The 22,913-nt window shown below is 34.3% G+C and overlaps 2 protein-coding genes across 2 annotated transcripts in view; both read right to left on the reverse strand.

Moving 5' to 3' along the window:
• CFHR5 (complement factor H related 5) overlaps nt 1-3,670 on the reverse strand; it is a 61,636-nt gene extending 57,966 nt beyond the window's left edge. Inside the window, 2 exon segments of the mRNA XM_058533900.1 lie at nt 672-730; nt 3,639-3,670. Of these exon segments, the coding sequence (XP_058389883.1) occupies nt 672-730; nt 3,639-3,670 (91 nt within the window).
• Nucleotides 3,671-3,672: 2 nt separating this feature from the next.
• LOC131399561 (complement factor H-related protein 2-like) lies at nt 3,673-20,343 on the reverse strand. Its single transcript, XM_058533901.1, is given in 5 exon segments — nt 3,673-3,880; nt 7,733-7,910; nt 15,761-15,937; nt 16,990-17,180; nt 20,273-20,343. Coding segments are annotated over 5 exon segments (825 nt in total).
• Nucleotides 20,344-22,913: the final 2,570 nt, after the last annotated feature.

Raw genomic sequence — 22,913 nt, forward strand, 5'->3', positions numbered from 1 at the left:
TTCAATCCGAAATAAGATGGGACAGTTTTTAAAATATTATAAGACATAGTTTATAGTACTAACAAAGAAGTAATGTACAGTTTCCTTTCACTTTAAACATGTATTGAAAGTTCAGAAAAAGCAAATAATTTGCGGGTATTTCATTGGTTTTATCACATACAAAAATAAGGATACACTCTACTGTTTTATTAAAAGAGATTTCTTTTTGTTAAATGTTAGATTGAGATAGGAAATTTCTTGTTTTAATGATATTTAAATCTTAAACTAACAAATCTATGAAAACATAAACATTTTGAAGTTGTCATATTTTCTTGGGATGCTTTTCCTGCTCAGTGGCATTGCAAAATTTATGCAGAACTACACTGGTACTTCACCCTTGCAACTATTATCTGCAAGTTGTTCATCATTTAAGTCCTCTCCAAATTCTATATTTTGTGGCTATTCACACTTTAGAACTTAAAGAACAGAGGAAATACATTTCATTCTATTTTTCCTTAATTGCATATTAGAAAATATTTTCAAAAAATAGATTAAAATTATGAACCTTTATTCATAATGTTATCACCTATTTATTCACTTAAAAATATACTTACACACACACACGCAAAACAAACACGCACATTTGAGAAAGGAACTAAATATTCAGATCTGTTTTCATGTTTTCAACTTACCTTGTCCCCCAACAGTAGAAATCCGTAAGATTAGAAGGACATGAATTAAGAGCAAGATACTAGATTATCCCAATTGCACATAGCTAAAAATGGCCCAACAATGGTGGTGTTGCTCTGAATCTTGCTTTAATTTACAGTTATAAGTATGACATTGAATTTCAGTGCACTAGCGGGAAGCTAGTTTAGTGAATTCCTTCTAGTAAATATCAAAGTTCACAGAGGTAGTGTGAATAGTTAAATAATATCTTATCAGTTCTTTCACATTAGTACTCTGAATTCATCACTTGATATTTGAGTAAAACAGCAGCTGTTCAACTTCCTTGTTGTTGCAGATATTAAGTTTCTGAGTTTGAAACATTCAGAAATGGACCATTGAGGAGGAGAGGTGAAGCCCCTTCTTGTCTTCTTGCTAGCCAGGAGGTCAGCTGTTTCAGAATGCAATCAAGTTAAATCATAGTGCTTATTTTAATATACCATCAATCTCATAGTTTTTATAAATTCCTCTTAAACTTACACTAAGAATTAGGTTCCCTTTCAATAGTTTTCATATTTTTGTAGATATTTTGAAAATCTAGTCAAGAGTAATTTTACCATATAATGCTTCCTGAAATTTTTCAACAAACTATATTTCAAAATAATTTTATTTAGGTGGGACTTTAAGAATGGCTATGTGAGGAGCTTGGTACATTCTCTCTCCAAAAGACAGAAATAAGACTGGACAAAATTATAAAAAATAGCCATTTAAGATTTCTAGAAATTGGCCAAAGAACACATTGCTGAAAAATATTTATTTAAGGAAGCCTCCATAAATCTTAGTAAAAAGAGTGGCTGCTCCCATCCTCCTCTCTCCCCATGCCCAATTCTCTGGCTTAGAAGTTTTACCCTGGGTGGGTAGGCGGGCCATGTGGACTGGCAGCCCTGCTGCCCTGCTGGAGGGGAATGAATTTACAGCAGAGCTTGAAAAAATCCACACCCAATGACACTGTTAAATACAATAGAGATTACAGTGGGAAACAATCTAGGAAGCCTAACATCTCTAGATAATACTAGTTGGGGCAAGTAACAAAATGGCAGACCAGCCAGAAATTTAACAGGGAAATTTGGAGAAAGAGACAGCCATAAAGGGCCCCACTAAGATAACACTTATTGCTGGTAGTCCAGAAGTCAATGGACACGCACACGACTCTGCCCAGTCAGAGAAACCAGAGAGGGCCCTGTGAGCTACTAGTTCCTGACTAAATGTGGAGCAGACGTGTAAACTCCCTGAACTTTGAAAGCATTTTCCAAACCACACACAGTTCCAGAGACAAAAGGTGGGATGTTTACTGGGTCAGTGTGTTTAAGCACATCCTCTGACCAATTATTGGTTGACTACTAAGCTATGTTGATTCAGGGATGATTCCTAGGAAGTCAGACTAAAAAATAAAAACAAGAAATAAAATCTGAACAATGACATCAAAATATATACACTGCAGGAGAATCAAACTCCACAGAATTAGTCCAGGCTAGTCAGTAAACAAATAAACAAACAAAAGTTAGCAATAGCAACAAGCCCTTGGTTGGGGAGAATTCAGAATTGTTACAATATATTATCTAAAATATACAGTTTACAACAAAAACAATATGATGATACAAGGAAAGAAATAGGAAAGTCTATCCCATACACAGGCAGGAAAAACAGACGATAGAGATTTTCTTTGAGGGAGCCCGGATTTTGGAATGTCAAATAGCTATTATAAATATGTTCAAAGAACTAAAGGAACGATGTCTGAAGAACTAAATAAAAGTGTTATGACAATGACTCATCAAATGAAAATGTCAATAAAGAGAAATTATCAAATGGAACCAAAAGGAAATTCTGAAGTTGAAAAACAAAAATAACCAAAATAAAAAATCCACTAGAGGGACACAACAGCAGATTTGAACTGGTAGAAGAAAAAGAATCAACAAACTGGAAGGTAGATCTATAAAAATTATCCAGTCTGAAAATAATTTTATTCAATATTTTCTAACAACTATTGCACACTGAAGAAAATCAAGGAAACGTTAGATCTCAAGATCAATGCTTAGAGGGTTTTATAATTCATGTTTTATTGCCTTCTTTTTAATCATTATTACATTTTTATAATGTAATATGAATATTACATATTTCATTTTTACATAACAACATATTTCTAAAATGTAATGAATGTTAAGTAGAAAAAATAGAAAGTATAGACAAATATAAAGTCATCAAATCAGTATTATCTCCAAACTCTGAATAGTCATTGTAAACATTATATTCTACATCCTGCCGATGTTTTTATATAAATGTTTACATAAAACTAAGGATATTCTGCATACTTAAAATAGTGTAATGATGTCATTATTTTCACTTATTTACTATCTAAATTTGTTTGATTTTTTGTTTTAACTAATGACAATCTAAACTCCTCTCTAGAATTTGTTTTAATTTATAAGGGTACTACACAATTTGTAAAGGGTCATACATTTCACCACTATTGGTATATTCACCTGTTGATATGTAGGCTAATATCAGGGACTGAAAAAAAAGATTGGTATCTTGGCACAAGCGCAAGGGATGATTTAGTATGTTTTTACATGTTTGTGAAGGGATATTAATTTGAAGATTGAGATTATCATATTTTCTGCAATTATTCTGAAATAGGGAGTCACAGAAAGCCACTGTAGTTATCTCAGGAAATGAGAAGGTTACGAAAGTGATAGGTGGAAGCAGACGCCTATATGTGAGGTCATCTAATTTCTTGCCATCGTGTTTTATGACTAGGATACATATAGCATGATGCTTTTCCCAGTTTTGATTTATTACTTCAAATAATGAGGCATTCACTTAATATTTTATATTAATTCTGAATTATGATGAAGATGAGTTCAACTGCATTTATAAAAATAAATAAAAGAGACAAAATTATATTAACAAAGAAAGTGTTAAGAAAATAAATGTACATATTTTGATTATATTCATTAATGATAAACATGTCTAATTGTTTTTACATCTGGGATATTCCAGCTTCCCTTCCCAACATGTTGCTCGAAATGGTTGTCTTGATGTCTCTGCATTATATCCCTGATTACATACAAATTCAATAATATCTCCTGTTTTTGCATAAAGTTTTCTTTCAAGTCTCCGTCTGAATTGTATGTTATTTTTATTCATATTTTCTTCAGATATTACACACGCATCCAAGAGAAAAAAAAAGCAGCATAGAAGAAACTAATCATCTCAACATTCCCTTTCATAGACTAATGAAATTTTAAGTAATGAATATTTTAGGATTAAATCAAATAAATAATAGTAATCTCTAATATTTAATTAGCAGTTCTAGAACTTGTCCTCACAATTTTTATCTTTTTTTTTTTTGCTTTTTTTTGGTTTTTTTTGAGGAAGACCAGCTCTGAGCTAACATCTATTGCCAATCCTCCTCCTTGTTGTCCCCAAAGCCCCAGTAGATAGTTGTATGTCATAGCTGCACATCCTTCTAGTTGCTGTATGTGGGCCGTGGTCTCAGCATGGCTGGAGAAGCGGTGGGTCGGTGCGCGCCCGGATCCAAACCCGGGCCGCCAGCAGCGGAGCGCGCGCACTTAACCGCTAAGCCATGGGGCCGGCCCACAATTTTTATCTTTTAAACCCAAAACTCTTTCTTCAAAGTGGGCATAATTATCACAAGGTTACCAGTGATGAGCGTGAGACAAAGAGAAATTAAGTAAAACTTTCCCAAGGTGACATTTCACACGTGCAGGAGATGATTGTGAGCCTGGCAGACTTAAGCCAGAGCTGTGCTCTGCCTGCCTATTTCACAGTGGCCATATTGTACACTACATATTAAGATTCTGTTAAACAATCATATTTGGGTCATGGATATTCACCATTCTTGCTCCATTATGAAAACTTTCAAACTAAGGGTCACTATGAACATTTTAAGTTTGTTTATATTTTATTAAGGTTAAAATATTTATGAATATCCTACTCTTAGAATCATATCGCTGAAATAGTATTGTTAAGAGTCCTAAACTTTTAACAGCCAGTATTTTATTTAAAATCTACTTTTTCTAGTTTATCCTCTGGCCAGAAGACCCTTAGATCTATTATGCAACTATAATATATAATACAGATATTTTATATGCAGCGTTATATCTTCCAAAGACCCTCAGGAAAGTACCACATAACTCAGGAAAATCCAGGCACTGAGTTAGAGTCTATGGTATGATCTTCATTCCTCTCAACCTTTCTGTAGGAATGAGAGGTGACATAAATTAATGGGTAAGCACATGGACTAGATCTGAATCTTACTTGACCATGTGCTAGCTATGTGATATTAAATAAGTTATTTAATATCTGTGTGCCCAATACACTCAGCTGTGGTATCAAGATATTATTACCTTCAGTAGACACAGGTAGTTTCCAGATGCTTTGATGTAACAGCAAACATCTTTTCCACAAAATTTCATTAGGTGAGTATAATTACAGGTTAACTTCCCAGAGTAGAATTTTAAAAGAAGATAATATATGCCTTTTAAATTTTTGTATATATTCCCAGATTACCTTCCCAAGGAGTTATCCCATTTATTAAACCACCAAGTGTATGGAATTGCCTATTTCCTCATCTTCACCCAAACCATATATTATAAAAATTTTTCCCTTTTTGCCAGTATGATGGTTGAAACTTGGCCTCTTAATACATTTATATTTAGTACAGCTGTTTAGTGGAGGCCATGTGTTTACTGATCATATTTGTTTCTTTACATGATATTATACATCTTTGTATATTTTTTATTGGGTTGTTCTTGATCCATATAAATCTTATATGTCACAGACCTTATTACTTTTTCTCTCTCAACTTAACTAAAGAATACTTGAAGAAGCCCTTGACTTTTTTTTTCCCGTAAGCAAATTTTCTTGATTCCCAGTACTGGCCCCTACTTTCTTTGGTAAGGCCTTAAAAAATGTTCTTATAGTACATGTTTACTTATTGTAATACATTTTAGATGCTATAATTCAACTGATATTTTTAGAAAACAGCATATCATCACTAGCATCAAAAACCTATAGGAGCTTCCCATTACATTTAGGGACTATTTAATACACAAAGGTGTCTATGAACTGCCCTCTATCTACTTCTCCAAACTGTTATTTCCCAGAATGTTTTTATTTGAAATCTACTGTTTCATAGACAAGTTTCAGCTCATTTTTCCTTGAATATGCCATATGCATATGGAATACTTTTCATAATGTTGACTTCCAATCTAGCACGCGTTTTGTGAATGCTCTGTGCTTCTCTATGTGCTACACTTTGTTTTAGATTCAATTTCAGTCTCACTTCTCCCAGGGAAAGCTATTTTATGGCTACAGGCTTTGAAAATACCTTCCTATTCTTCATTCTTAGACTACTCAATAATTACTTTGATGAATTACATACCTTGGCATGGGCATCTCCATATATACACAGCCACTCAAGCTTTAAACATAGACTCTTCTCTGAAACTTATCATCATTTATCTGATCAAATCTATTCAGGTTAATTTCTAGCCTATTTAGACTTGGAAATACAAATGTGTCTCTATTTGCAGGGCCACTATCTGAATTCACTATTCATACTACTATTGCTATGATCTGCTAAGAATGTGGAGAAGGATTTGAGTGACAGTGACTAAGGCTTCAGACACTTTAGAGCAGCAGTTTCTATAATCAACCTTCTTTAATTCATTAGGTAAAACCAGTATAGTCACAGAGGAAAGCAGTCACACGGCTGTGTGGAAATACTGGCTCCACTCTGTATAGAGAGAGTTTGGACACCCTGAGAACTTTAGCAGAACAGGTCATCATTCACAGAGATTTGTACTGGAAACAGAAGGGCTTTATGGAAGTCATAATTTCCCACTACATAGGTGAGTAAGTATTGATTTCAAACATTGCTCATATTTTGTTATTTTGCTGTTTTTATAGTGACCCCTATTCTTTCACTTTTATCCCATCACATTTATCCTTCCAATTAAAAAATATTCTGAGCCAGCCCTTAAGGCCTAGTGGTTTCAGCTCAGTGCATTCTGTTTTGGCAGCCCAGGTTCCGTTCCTGGGCACAGAATAACACCACTCGTCTGTCAGTAGCCATGCTGTGGCGGAAGCTCATATAGAAGAACCAGAAGAACTTACAACTATACACAGCTATGTATGGGGGCTTTTAGGGGTAAAAAGACTAGGAAAAAAAAAAGGAAGAATAAAGATTGGCAACAGATGTTAGCTTAGGGCGAATCTTCCCATGCAAAAAAAAAAAAAAATCCTGTTACTCCCTGATGTTTACTAAGGGGCAAACTTTTTTTAAAATTCCCTCAAATACCACAAGTTTCTAAAATGTTGGCATGGGAGATTTGGAAGGATATTCATGAAAGGAAATGTCGTGAATATATTTATTGGGATTTGGGTGAGGGAAAGAAGCGATGGAGGTGGTATGAAAAACGGCTGGCTCTCTCATCTTGTGTCCCACCCCTGTGAGTATCTGTGCAAAAATGCAGGTAAGAGAGGTTATCAGAGAAAAGATGTGCTAGTGGCAATCAGCTTAGCATTCTACCAGGTGCACTTTCCACGATTTTAATTAGAAACATTTATACTGGTTCAGAATACTCTGCCTAGAATAATATATTCTTAACTCTCTCTTTGAAAAGTCTTAAGGAGATGTTCATACTTAATTAGAAATTGTTTGGTAAGGGTAATATGTAGTTCCACGGTTAAATATGTTTGGGATCATCTCAATGCAAATCTTGATGAGTTATAATACACATCAGCATATTCACATATTAATATTCACATATTCATATCTTATTAATTTTGATATATTAAATAAACTATTTTGTTCAAATCAGAATTGTAAAAATTTATTCTATCATCTATTAATAACTTGCAATTAATTATTCAGGTCTTAATATGTACAACTGGCTGTTAAAAACGGGTCTAGATTATTACTACATAGAAATTCTACAACGAATGTAAAAACTCTATGCTTATTACTCCGATTTTGCTATAGCATATTAAGAACTTACCTAAACATTTTGGTGGTTCTGACCACTGTCCATTTATACATGTAATATCTTTGGAGCTCCAGAGTTTATAGAAGGATTGGCATTGATACTCTACTGTTGATCCTGTAGGATATTCTTTTAATAGAAAAGAAGTAATATCTCCATTGCTAATAGATGGAGGAGGTCCGCACTTTTCTGTAGAATCTGAAAAGTGGCATTTGACTTCTTGAGAGAGCAAATCAATACATAGGTAAAATTTAAACAATAAATATAAGTAAAGCACCATATATTTATCCATAATACTTAAACAGTGTCTGAGAACCCAAATCACCCGTTAGAGACTTTCATGTATATATCTACAAAATATATACTTCCTCTTTTCACCCTAAGATAAAACACACATAATACATTCTGTGAAAAATCTCAGAGCCTTGAAGGCATAGGTATAAATAAAATTTTGTATGAATAATGCCAGAAAGAAATGAGGTTAAGAAAATTGTCTTAGAGAGAAAGCACTGTACTCTCATTAATAGAAGCTCATGTCGAGTTTTAGACATCTTTTTTATTATTTTTTATAACAAATATTAAAGAAATATTTTTGTTATATTTTATCCTTGCAAAATTTCAAAAAAATACACGATATCCAAAGTAAAATGCAAATGGTACATTCCCTGCTAACATTCTCAGAGACATATACAATCTATCTCTGCAGTCCTATACACTTCTATTTTCACAAAAATTGGATGATATTCATTGTGTTCTACATGTTTTTTAATGTAAAAATATATTGTGGACATCTTTCCCATGCAGAAAATGTTATCTCAGTCTGATCCTCGTAATAGCAGAGTTGTATTCCAATGTACAGATTTACCATCCTTTACGCAACTCAAGACATAGTTGGGCAGTAACATAAGAGAGATCTCTTTAACAGCTTTAGAGAATAACAAAATTTTCATGGTGGAGGGTTGTACAAATCGAGACCTAAATGATGATTACATTTTATCTCTCAAAGGTAAGGTTTTTAGATCATTCTGAGCTGATGGCACAGCTAGAGCTAGATCATGAGGTAGGAATAATCCTGGCATATTTGGGAAATAAAAGTAGATGAATATTTATGGAGTAACGACAAAAAAGTGAAAGGGGCATAATGTAAGTCTGAAGAGGTCAATAGCATGAGAGGTTGCGTAGTTAAAGCTGAGAAAACAATTGAAGAGAAAAAAAGAACAAAGTTGGAGGACTCACACTTCCTGATTTCAAAATGTAATACAAGGCTACAGTCATCAAAACAGTGTGGTAATGGTATAAAGACAGACAAATAGACCAATGGACTAGAATAGAGAGCCCAGAAATAAACCCTCATATATGGTGAAAGAATTTTTGAGAAGTGTGTCAAGCCCACTCAGTAGGAAAAGGATAGTCTCTTCAACAAATGGTACTGGGAAAACTGGACGTCCACACGTAAAAGAATTAATTTGGACCCTTATCTTACACTGTATGCAAAAACGAACTCAAAATATATCAAAGACCTAAAGTAAGACCCAAAACTTTAAAACCCCTAGAAGAAAACGTAGAGGAAAAGCGTAATGAAATTGGACTTGGTAATGACTTCACGGATAGGACACCAAAAGCACAGGCAACAAAAGCAGAAACAGACAGATGGGACTACATCAAACTACACAGGTTGTGCACAGCAAAGGAAACAATCAGTGGAGTGTAAAGGCAACCTACAGAATGGGAGAAAATATTTGCAAATCGTAGAACTTATAACGGGTTAATATACAGAATAGAGAACTCTTACAATTCAACAACAAAAAATCAAATAATCCAAATGTAAAATGGGCAAATGACTTGAATAGACATTTCCCCAATTAATAATATACAAATTGCCAATAAGCATATGAAAAGATGCTAAACATCAGTGATCATCAGAGAAATGCAAATCAAAACCACAATGTGATATCACTTCATACCCATTAAGAGGGCTACTATCAAAAAAACTAGAAAATAACAAGTATTTGTGAGGATGTGGGGAAATTGGAACTGTTGGTGAGTTTGTAAAATGGTGCAACTGGTATAGAAAACAGTGTGGAGGTTTCTCAGAAATAAAATACCGTATGATCCAGCAATCCCACTTCTTGGTATATACACTGAAAAGAATTGAAAAGGGTTGAAAGCAGAGTCTCAAAGAGATAATTGCACACCCATGTACATAGCAGCAGTATTCACAATAGTCAAGAGTTGGAAGTATGTCTATTGATGGATGAATGGATTAAAAAAATATGGTATATGATACAATGGATTATTATTCACCCTTAAAAAGGAAGGAAATCCTGTTACATCCTGCTACAACATGGAACCTTGTGGACGTTATGCTAAGTGAAATAAGCCAGTCACGAAAAGACAAATACTGTATGATTGAAGAGCCCTTGGCATACACTCTCAATTCCTATGCCTTTCTTTCTATCTGTACAGTCATGTGTTACTTAATGATGGAGATAAATTCTGAAAAATGCATCATTAGGTGATTTCATCACTATGAGAACACCACAGAGTGTATTTTCTCAAAGCTAGATAGTATAGTCTACTACACATCTAGGCTATATGGTATAGCCTATTGCTCCTAGGCTACAAACCTAGCTACAGCACGTTACTGTACTGAATACTGTAGGCAATTGTAACACAGTGATAAGTATTTGTGTACCTATACATATCTAAACCTAGAAAAGGTATAGTAAAAATATGGTATAAAAGATAACAAATGGTACATCTGTATAGCGCACTTACCATGTATGGAGCTTGCAAGACTGGAAGTTGCTCTGGGTGAGTCAGTGAGTTAGTGGTGACTGAATGTGAAGGGCTAGGGCATTACTGTACACAACTGTAGACTTTATAAACACTGTACACTTAGGCTACACTAAATTTATAAAAAAAGTTTTCTTCAATAATAAGTTGACTTTAACTCACTGTAAATTTTTTACTTTATAAACTTTTTAATATTTTTTAACTTTTGACTCTTTTGTAATAACGCTTAGCTTAAAACACAAACATATCGTACAACTATACAAAAGAATTTTCTTTTCTTACATTCTTATTCCATGAACTTTTTTCTATTTTAAAAATTTTTAATTTTTTTTTTTTTTTTTTTTACTTTTTAAGATTTTTGTTAAGAACTAAGACACAAACACGCAAATTAGCCTAGGCCTACACAAGGTCAGGATCATGAATATCACTGTCTTCCACCTCCATATCTTGTCTCATGGAAGGTCTTCAGGGGCAATAACATGCGCAGAGTTATCTCCTATGATAACAATGCCTTCTTCTGGAATATCTCCTGAAGGACCTGCCTGAGGCTTTATTGAGGAGGTGTCACTGTTTTCACAAATATGTCCATGTTGGTTTGCTAGGTTTGTTTCTCTCTCGATAGATAGGTAGATAGATAGATAGATAGATAGATAGATAGATAGATAGATAGATAGATAGATACACAGAGGTCATATATAATATGACCTCTATGTATACATCATATTTTCTTTATTCATTTATATATAAATGGGCACTCTTGAAAATTGTGAATACTGCTGCAATGAACATGAGGGTGCTTATTTATCTTCCAGACAGTGATTTTATTTCCTTTGGATATATACCAAGAAGTTAGATTGCTGGATCATATGGTAGTTATATTTTTAAATTTGGGGGGAAATTCACTACTATTTTCAATAGACGCTGTAGAACATGTAAATTCCCACCAATAGTGCATAGGCTTACCTTTTCTTCACATCCTCGCCAACACTTGTTATCACTTGTGTTTTGGATAAAACCAAATCTAACTGGTGTGAAGTGATATTTCATTGTGGTTTTGATTTGCAGTTCCCACGTGATTCATGATAGAGTCCAGAAAAACAACAGAAAAGATCAACATACTCCATGATCCAGTAGGATTTATCCCTGGGATGCAAGGATGGTTCTACATACATAAATCAATAAATGATACACCATATCAATAGAATGAAGATGAAAATCATATAGTCATCTCAATAGATGTAGAGAAAAAATTTGATGAAATTCATGATAAAAACTCAACAAATTGGGTTAGAAGGAACATATTTCAACCAAATAAAGAGCATAAATGACAAGTCTACAGCTAACATCATACTCAGTGGTGAAAGGTTGAAAATTTTCCTTTAAGTTTGCAAACAAGAAAGGGTGTTCACTCTCACCGTTGCTATTCAACATAGTACTGCAAGTCCTATCCAGAGCATTTAGTCAACAAAAAGACATGAAAAGCATCCAAATCAGAAATGAAGAAGTTAAATGGTCTGTGTTTGGAAATGACATGATATAGAATATCCCAAAAATTCTACCAAAAAAACTGTTAGAACTAATAAACAAATTTAGTAAAGTTGCAGGTTACAACATCAACATACAAAAATCAGTACATTTCTATACACTAACAATGAACTCTGTGAAAAGAAATAAAGAAAACAATCTCATTTACAATAACATGGAAACCAACAAAATACTTAGGAATAAATTTAACCAAGGAAGCGAAAGATCTATACACTGAAAACTATATGACATTGATGAAGGAAATTAAAGAAGACACAAATAAGTGGAAAAATATTCCATGTTCATGGACTGGAAGAATATTGTCTAAATGTCCATACTACCCAAAGCCATCTGTAGATTCAATGCAATCCCTATCAAAATTCCAATGGCATTTTTCAAAAAATAGAAAAAGCAACCTAAAAGACATATGGAAACACAAAAGACTCCAAATAGGGGGGAAAAAAAGGCTGAAGGAGTCATATTTCCTGATGGCAAACTATGTTACAAAGCTTAATAATCAAAACAATATGTTAACGGCATAAAAACAGATACATAGACCAATGGAAGAGAATTGAGAGCCCAGAAACAAACCCATGCATATACAGTCAAACTAAGATTTGACAAGCGAGCCAGCAATACTCAATGGGAAAGGATATTCTCTTCAACAAATGGTTTTGGGAAAACTGGATATAAAATGCAAAAGAATGAAATTGGACCTCTTTCTTCCACCACTCACAAAAATCAACTTGACGTGGATTAGAGACTTAAATGTGATACCTGAAACCATAAAACTCCTAGAAGAAAATGCAGGGAAAAAACGCCTTGACATTGGTCTTGGAAATGATATTTTTGGATATGACACCAAAGCATAAGCAACAAAAAAAATAAACAAGTGTTACTACACTACACTAGAACACTTCTGCACAACAAAAGAAACAATCAACAAAATGAAAAGGCAATCTACTGAATGGGAGAAAATATTTGTAAACCATCTGATAAGAGGTTAACATCCAAAATATATAAGGACCTCACACAACTCAATAGCAAAAACAAACAAACAAACAAAAATCCACAAATAATCTGATTAAAAAATGGGCAAAGAATCAGAATAGACATTTTTCCGAAGAAGACACATAAATGGTCAACAGTTACATGAAATAATGCTCAGCATCACTAATCATCAGAGACTCACTTTGGATTCAAAGACTGAAAGTGACTGAAAGTAAAAGGACGAAAAGACATTCCATGCAAATAGGAGCCAAAACTGGACCCAAGTGTTGAACAGATACTTCAGAAGGCAAATATGCAGGCCGGCCCTGTGGCTTAGCGGTTAAGTGCATGTGCTCCGCTGCTGGTGGCCCAGGTTCAGATCCCGCGTGCGCGCACCCACGCACCGCTTCTCCAGCCATGCTGACGCAGCGTCCCACATACAGCAACTAGAGGGATGCGCAACTATGACATACAACTATCTACTGGGACTTTGGGGGGAAGAAAAAGAAGGAGGAGGATTGGCAATAGATGTTAGCTCAGAGCCCGTCTTCCTCAGCAAAAAGAGGAAGATTAGCATGGATGTTAGCTCAGGGCTGATCTTCCTCAAAAGAAAAAAAAAAAAAACAAGGCAGATATGCAGATAGCCTATAACCACACGCAAACGTGCTCAGCACCACTAGTCATGAGGATATGCAATATATAACGAAAGTGAAATACTGTTTCACAGCCAATAGAATGGCTAAAAGCACAAAGACTACAAACATTAATGTTACTGAGGAGGTGGAACAATTAGAACCTCCTACAGTGTTGGTGACAACCACCAGAACTTTGTAGTTCTGTCTTATAGAGGTAAGCATGTTTCTAGCTTACGATCCAGCAATTTCACCTCAAATATTTATCCAAGAGAAATAGAAATGGATATCCCCTGCCACTCACTAAAGACGCAAACAAGACTGTATGTAACAGACTTATTCACAATCAGAAACAGCAGCCCAAATTTCTAGCAAGAGGAGAACGGATAAACAAATTGTAGTATATTAATACAAGGAAATATTATTCAGTAAAAAAAAGAATTAACTACTCATACATTCAATTACATGAATAATTTTTAAAATATTATAAATGTCGTTGAGTGAAAAATATCAGACACAAAAGTGTACATATTGTTTAATTCTTCTAATTATATATAATATATGTTTTTTTGCTCAACTGGAGTTTCTTAAGATTCTTCTCGATTTCTTTTGTTTTCCATTTTTTAAAAGTATACTTGACATATAGTAATATTTAGCCTGTATGAGGCAGTCCAATTCTCTTCTTCCACGTTGCAAATAACATAAACTGAAACCCCAGAAAAATAATTCTTTTCTCCACTTCCTTGAACCCCAGAGCATGCCACATTTGAAATATGGTACCGTTCTGCGATCTGGTCTTCTTTTCTCTTCTTGGTCACTTTTGATCCATTTTCCAAACAGCAACCATAGTGATCTTGTTTTAAATTCATTTTGTGTTGTTTCCCCGCTTAAAACCTCCCAGAGGTTTCTAATTGCACATGGACTAAAATCCAAAATATTTATCATGGCTTATGACTCCTAAGTTAATTAATTCAACACTTTGCCACATCCTGAGCCACACTGGTATCCTTCTTTTTCTTCAAAGATTCCAGGCCTTTTGATGCCTTAAGACCATTTATCTGACTCCTTCTCTCCAGACGTCAATCTTAAGGTTGGAGAAGATTCCAAAACTATCTTAAGTGAAACATGCTCCTTCCCCAGTCACTTTCTTAATATTATCTTTTATAATGTGCACGATTCATAATCTTTAATTTTCTATTTTCTCCTTTTACCTTATTGTTATTTTTACCATCATTCTCCAACTTGACATTATAGTCTATGATAAAGAGACACTGACTCTTGTAGAGCATTGATCTCCAACATCTGTAGTAGTGCTTGGCATATAAAAGGTGCACAATAAATATTGATTAGATGAATGAATGATAACCAATGTTCCCGATGGAGTGGGAAGATATGGAGGGCCAGAATAGAGGCTTCTCTTCGAGACTTTGACTGTGCTTTAGGAATCTTATTCTCAGGGTTCCCAAGCCCCATATTCAAATTCAGCAACTCTTCGGATTCACATAAAAGTATGAGAAACTCCAACTCGACTTCAGCTCCAATATATTCCTATTATTGCTATGGTTTCTTATGAAATGGATTACCACATTATGAATTATACACTGGAAACCTAAATTTCAGAAGTACAAAGTTCTAACAATGTGGAAATTATCAATACTTTTGTGCTAGTCTCTATATGATCTTAATGTAACATGTACCAAAAATGATAAATGACAAGTAAATATGTTTGCTAGCCACAGGATTTTGCAAATGTGATATTTTAACTATCACTCTATGCAAAATTTAATTTTATCCTCACATTGTGTCCACTGATTTTGCATTAGTTCATTACAAACATTAAATTTGTGTTACTTAAACATATACGTGTCTTTCAAAGTTTTTTGCTGTGTTCTTGACTAGTTTTTTCTAATATTGCCTACGTTATATTTATGTAAGTAGACAAAATGATTTTCTAGTGAATACCCAGAGATTTGCTTATCTATCTAGACACAATTGAAATCCTAAGACTAAAAAGGTGACAATAGCAACCACAATCCGACATATATTTAAAACATTTCTTAAAAAAAACAAACAATATGGGATCCCAGAGGACAATATTTTACTTACAGATATGCCTGCTATTAGGAGGAATGGACCAGTCACTTTCTACACATGTAATGCTGCTCTGATTATTTGGAAGGCTATAGCCCGAATCAGAGACGATTTGCACAGTGCCACCTTCCTGGTGTGTTTGTCCTGAAGATGCAGAATGACAATTGTCCACACAAGGGAAAAAGCACTGTCCTAAAAACCCAAAAGATGACTAATATAAATCTTGTAATGAAAGGGTATTACATTTTGCAAACTTCAAAAGAAAAATCAAGCAATGAAATTAGTTTATTAAAAATTAGTTTATGCATATTAAAAAAAAATTAATGTACACGGGCCAGCCTGGTGGTGTAGCGGTTAAGTGCGCGCTCTGCTTCCGCGGCCCCAGTTATGCAGGTTCGGATCCTGGGCCTAGACCTACGCAGAGCTTATCAAGCCATGCTGTGGCGGTGTCCCATATAAAGTACAGGATGATGGACACAGATGTTAGCACAAGGCCAATCTTTCTCAGTAAAAACAAGGGGATTGGTAACGGATGTTAGTTCAGGGCTAAACTTCCTCAAAAAAAAAATTAATGTGTAATGTCATTAATCATTACTTGCAATATAAAATATTGTACATTTCTAAAGTTCCTTCTGTTATCAGAAAAAGTTACTGTTTTTATTTCTCATTTGCTTGTATAAATCGCTTTCTAGAGGAGGAGGAGATGATGTTCATCTCCTTTGTCTCTTTTGCTTTTCTCTTTCGTGATTCTGTCTTCTTCACTTCTCTGCTTTTTCTCTATATTCACTGAGAGAGTGACGTGTAATTTTAAGAACAAATATGTGATTAATAAAAACCACAAATATAAGGAAAATAGTAAAAAATGCTTCCTGAATATTCAAAGGAACAGCACATTTTGAATCAGAAATTACACATAAAAACCAATTCTCTTGAGAAAATCTATGTTCATTAAATTACCAAATGATTGTGTTTGAATTAAATATTAGCAGTTAAAAATATTGACCATTAGTATTTGAAAAGCAAACACTTAGATATTCCACAAAAGTTTGTATCTTGTTTTATTCTGATTTGATTTCCACCCACAGCTTCTTACAAAAGAAGAGTGACATGTCTTATCTTTGCTGGCTTCTCCAGTCCCTTCCCCCATGGCTGTCTAAGGCTCTGTGATTCCGTCAGGCACCCTCCCTCCACTCACTGAATATACTGAATAATTTATGTGGATGATGATCGGGGTATTTACTCACTGAGACACTTTGGTGTAGGTGACCATCCTTCCTCTGTACACGTTATTGGAGTCCAGAGTGATTATGAAGGAGACACAAAACTGTAATCACAGGAGTAGTAGAAATACTTTCCCATAGCAACTGGGAAGCTTTGTTTATATCTGTTTTCATCATATGTGCTTCCATGTTTTATTTCTGGAAAATTACAAGCTCTTCCTAAAGAAGAAAAATAGTATCCTACGTTAATGAATAATTCTACTTATTCTTAATAATCACATTGATGAATTTATTCTGTTTAGCTTAATAATTCACTTGTGTTAGTGATTCGAGAACTGGGACAATCTATAATTAAGACGACAAAGTGTTTGAGGAGCTCATGTTGTTTAAGTTCTTTGGAAGTATTTCCAAGTGTAAAATCACACAGAAACATGTAAACACTGAGAAAGAGAATAAAAGGGAATAAGTCAGAAGGAAAAGGTCAAATATCGTATGATTTCCTTCATTAAGTAGTAGATAATAACAACAATAAACAAACACATAGAGACAGAGATTGGATTGGTGGTTACCAGAGGGGAAGGGGGGAGGGAGGAGGGTAAAAGGGGTAATTCGGTACATGTGTGTGGTGATGGGTTGTAATTAGTATTTTGGTGGTGAACATGAGGTAATCTATGCAGAAATAGAAGTATAATGATGTGCACCTGAAATTTTTACAATGTTATAAACCAATGTTACTGCAATAAACAAAAAATTTAAAAAAAAAAAAAAAAAAAAAAGGTACTCTATCCACTAAACTTCCCAGATCTAAGAAATTTGCTTCTGCTGGGTTGGCAGGACTGTTTACAGTTCTCCATTCACTTCCTGTGCCTCTTCCTCTGTCTTCTGCAGAAATCCCCAAAGATATCCTAGCCCTTTCCATCCCTCTTCTCCCAGTCCAGATAACATGTTGCATAGGATATCTGTATGAAGAAACATACTTACGCATATGAATATATATATATGCGTATATGTATATATGACTATATGACTATGTATAGCATTTTCATGAGTCAGTGAAGAGAATTTGAATATAAAATATTCATAAAGGACAAAATTCAGCAAGAAAAATAAAACCAAGATATAATTACTGAATTCTGATGAAAATCTTCCAAAAATATGGATGTAGGTATGTATATATACTTGAGAGGAATATAGGAAATAATTTTTGATTATTACTGTCCATTTAAGAATATATAAGTACCACCGTATTCATTTGCTAGAGCTGCCATAACAAAGCACTACAGCCCGGGTGGCTTAAGTAACAGAAATTTATTTTCTCACCTTTCTAGAGGCTAAGTCTGAGATCACGGTGTCAGCAGGGTTGGTTTCATCTGTGGCCTCTCTGTGGCTTCTAGATGGCCACCGTCTCCCTGTGGTCTTCCTTGTATGTGTCTGTGTCCTAATTGCCTCCTCTCATACAGACACCGGTTTTATTAGATTAGGGCCCACCCTCATGACCTCCATTTTAACTGAATTACCTCTTTAAAGATCTTGTCTCCATATGCAGTCATGTTTTGAGGTCCTGGGAGTTAGGAATTCAACATATGAATTTTGGAGAGATACAATTCAACCCATGTCCACTAAATACACAAAGATGTTTCTATCTACACAAAAGTGTTCTTCCCCTAAGTGGATTCCTTTCTCCTTTGAGAAACATTGGTGCAACCCAAATTTACAGGTCATTCAGCCCAAAGGCTACTTTTAGAAAGAGTTCACTGAAGGAAAATAGTTTTAAACTGGACAGAAAGCTTTGTGTGTTCCTGTTATTTGCTAATGAAGGAAATTGATCAAATGTAGATTTAAATAGCAAACAAAACCCAGCATGCAGCCAATTATTAAAATGAATTCTTCTTGTAATTAAGGAATAAAGCATAGTGATTTATATTGTATTCATAAATGGTGCAATGAAGGATTTTAAAGCACATTAGAGTGTTCGTTTACAATAAATTGGAAATGTGAGTATTTGACTTTAAAGGAAATAACAAACTTTAAAAAGATATCATAATGAAGATTTTATAAAGATTTTAAGGAAAGAGAAAAAAGTAACAATGTCAATAAAATCCTAAAGGTTTTATACATTCAAAGAAAGCTATTAGAACTAATACACACAAAAATATAGTTGCTTTTTAATTAAAGTTAAGTTAAAGAATCTACAATTATATTTATGTTGTAAGATATAATTCTCCATTATATAAGGATTGCATTCAGAGATTATTAATATAGAAAATCTATAAAGGTAAAAATCAAATCAGTGAACAATATGCTAGAGTTAATGCTCTAAAACAATTTATTCATTTACTAAACATTTACCAGTGACCTCAGAAATATTAATTAAGATTTATTGTCATTCCACGGGAAACAAAGACCATACTCCACTTTTTGTTGAAGTAGATGTTCCTTTTCACCTGCTGCTATTTTGTTGAAATAGTAAATTCATTGTGATGTTAATGACTTTTAAGAGATTTTTTAAGGTATAATTCAAATAAATAATAACAGTAAATCATTAATTGAAGTAAATTGCATATATTTGAAGTGAATGATTTAATGAGTTTTCACATATGAATCCATAAAATAATCACAATATGCAGGATTATGAAGATGTCCATTACTCCCAAAGATTTCTTTGTATTAAAAATAAGAAAACTCCATACATTTTTTGTGTCTGTGTGAGGAAGATCAGCCCTGAGCTAACATCCATGCTAATCCTCCTCTTTTTGCTGAGGAAGACTGGCTCTGAGCTAACATCTATTGCCAATCCTCCTCCTTTTTCCCCCCAAAGCCCCAGTAGATAGTGGTATGTCACAGCTGTACATCCTTCTAGTTGCTGTATGTGGGACGAGGCCTCAGCATGGCCGGAGAAGCGGTGGGTCAGCGCGCACCCGGGATCCGAACCCGGGCCGCCAGCAGCGGAGCGTGAGTACTTAACCACTAAGCCACGGGGCGGGCCCGAAAACTCCATGCATTTTGAAGTCAGATTCTAGCCTTTCTTGTGATGTATTTCCTAAAGCCGTGTGAGCACAGTCACCTATCTCCATAAATATTACAAGTTCTTTCTCTGTGGAACTCAGGAAACAGAGAAAACATAATATATTTTATTTTCCCCTTAGATGAATATGAGATGATTTTTCTATAAAGTTATTCTCTATTATGATGTCACAATACAAACTATTCCTACTAGTTGATTCAGTTTAAAAAAAGACACGTGAAAGTAGACATAACATGAAGTCACATTTAAGAGGGAAGCTGAGAGTTCAGATCTGTTTTCCACTTACCTTGTCCATGAGCACAGGAAACCCAGACAGTGAGAATGATGCGGATTAGTAATAGTGTCTTAGACATTCCCAATAGCATATTGATATAAATATTCAGTTGTGATGTTTGGGGTTGTAAATCTTCTTCGTTAGCAGTTATCCAATGTGACTCTCAATTTATTTGCTCTTCCGTGAGGCAATTTTATTGAGGTCAGTTAGTAAACATCAAAGTTCAAAGAGCTTTGCAAAATCTCTCAATTCTTGTTAGTGGTTTCACAAGAATTTCTTGAATTCATTCCCTGATATGTGCTTGTACAAGTTTCCTTATGAACAGTAATAGACTGGCTCCAGAATGGATGTAAAACACTAATTTTTAAATTAAACGCTTCTTGACAATAGGATGAGGTTCTTTCTCAACCAGGTGGATCATGTGTGAACAACCCTGAGTCCATAGCACTGCTGAGTAGTAGAGTTTCAGCATAGTCTTGGTATTGAAATATTTTTAACTGATGTGCTGTGAGGTAACTTTTATTTTAGGGTGGAATACATCTAGATGCATATGATAATGTCCCTTTTGTTGTAGGAATATAACTAAAGCATCATCACTTGTCCATTTGCTGACTTATTAATTGCATTAATCTTTATTTTCTATATACGTATAGATAGATATATATTTACACATATGTAGTCAATTATATTTGTCATCTTTTAAGGTAAAAGTACTTAATATAAGAAAATTTCTTTCAAGCAGATAATTAATATGGAAAAAATATTACTATAGAGGAGTGGAAAATAAATGTCACCAATGTTATACAGTTAATGTATTGAAATGAATTTATTTATTTCCTTCCTTACTATAACTATAATAATTTCAAAATATTAAATAATTTAGTAATGTATACAATTAAGACTTCCAGAAAGCAAAAGAGCTTATATCAGTCCAAATCTTTTAGAAATAACAAATATAAAATCAACACACATTATAAAAATGAACTGCTGAGTGAGTAAAAGCAATCAGAAAATGAAAAGCATCCCATCTTTGATAGAATAGAATCAGACTGGGAGATCCATATTTATCCATTTTCTGAACTTAGAACTCACCCACACCCACATGGTGCATGGATGGTAGAGATCAAGCAGAAAGAGGGAGTCTTACTTGTATGACAATTGAGAGATCTGAGTATGGGGCTGGCAGAACATCTGCCACGTGAGAAGAGAAATCCAGGGAGCCCACCAGGGAAATCCCTAATAGTCTTCATATTTCCCCTAAATTATTGGCTAACTCTACATGAGCATGCATGAGGTGAAACTCCAAGCAGTCCAGTGAAAGAAATTGCTGCAAGGCTGGAAACTTTGAAAATTTCACATTATATCCAATGTGGAGCAGAAGGAGCTAGAAGTTCAAGGCCAGCAGAGCTTATGAAATTCCTCACATTTTCCTTGAACCCAGGTGGATGTGTCTTTGGAGTAAACACTATGTCCCAAGAGCTGACTGAGGGCTGTATACTTGTATTAAGGCAACACTGAAATAGACCCTCCTTAAAAACACTTAAAACCAAGACTTCACAGATAATAGTGTTCTACCAGGCACATAACTTCTGTTTTGTATTGTTTTGTTTGTTCACATTGGTTTATAATATTATATAAATTTCAGTTGTACATCATTATATTTTGACTTCTTTATAGACTGTGTCGTGTTTACTACAAAAGTCTGATTGTTTTGTATTTTTCTATGGAATGGTCACCCTGATATGGTCATAGAGGAGACAGAGAATAGGTTCAGAAAAAGTCATAGTTTATTAGATTCACAAGTCCTAGAGACACAGACAGAAGATAGGAGTGAGGGATTTTGGCCATGGACTTTATTGGGGTTTCCTCAGGAATAGCAAGGCAGAACAGAGTGAACAGATTCAGACTGGCTAGTTTGAATAATTATAGTGGGCTCTGGCCTGTAGAAATCGTCTCTAGTTACCTGGCACCTGGACCTGAAATGAATAAGGTGGAGAAATATTGCCTCATGGGTTGAAGGGGCCAGATAGAAAAGGTATGACTAAGTGTTGGTTAGTTTGCATATCAAAGACCTGCTCCTGGCCTGGCCTTTCGCTATCTCTAAGATATAGTACTCTCTTCCAAGCCAGAAAGGCTTTGTAAGATGTGAAACCCTCATAATATACAAAAAAAATGAAAAATATTTATAATAGAACTTCCTGCTAGAAGAAAAATCAGTAATATTCAGAGGTAAATATCAGAATCTATAATCTCTACAATGTGTTACTGGTGATGTTGAGTGTAGAATAAAAAATTACTAGATATACAAAGAAGCAGAAAATATGAACCATATTCAGAGGGAAAAAGTTATCAAAAGAAACAAACAATATGCTAAAATCAGTAAGAACAACATAACTTGAAAATGACTATGAAATATAAGTTAAAGAGTCTACAGGAAAAGTTATATATAGTTAGTTAAGAGTGTGGAATTTAATAATAGAGGTATATAGAGTCTAAGAAAGAAGCAAATGTGAATCCTAGAATTAAAAATACAATATTGATAAAAAGTGAAGAAAAATAACCAAATGAGCAATGTAAAAGAAGACAGAAATGGACTTGAAGACAGGTTAATAGAAATTATCTGAAATAAATCTTAAAGATAAAACGAAG

The sequence above is a fragment of the Diceros bicornis genome, chromosome 38, assembly GCF_020826845.1.
Source record: "Diceros bicornis minor isolate mBicDic1 chromosome 38, mDicBic1.mat.cur, whole genome shotgun sequence".
Classification (NCBI taxonomy): domain Eukaryota; kingdom Metazoa; phylum Chordata; class Mammalia; order Perissodactyla; family Rhinocerotidae; genus Diceros; species Diceros bicornis.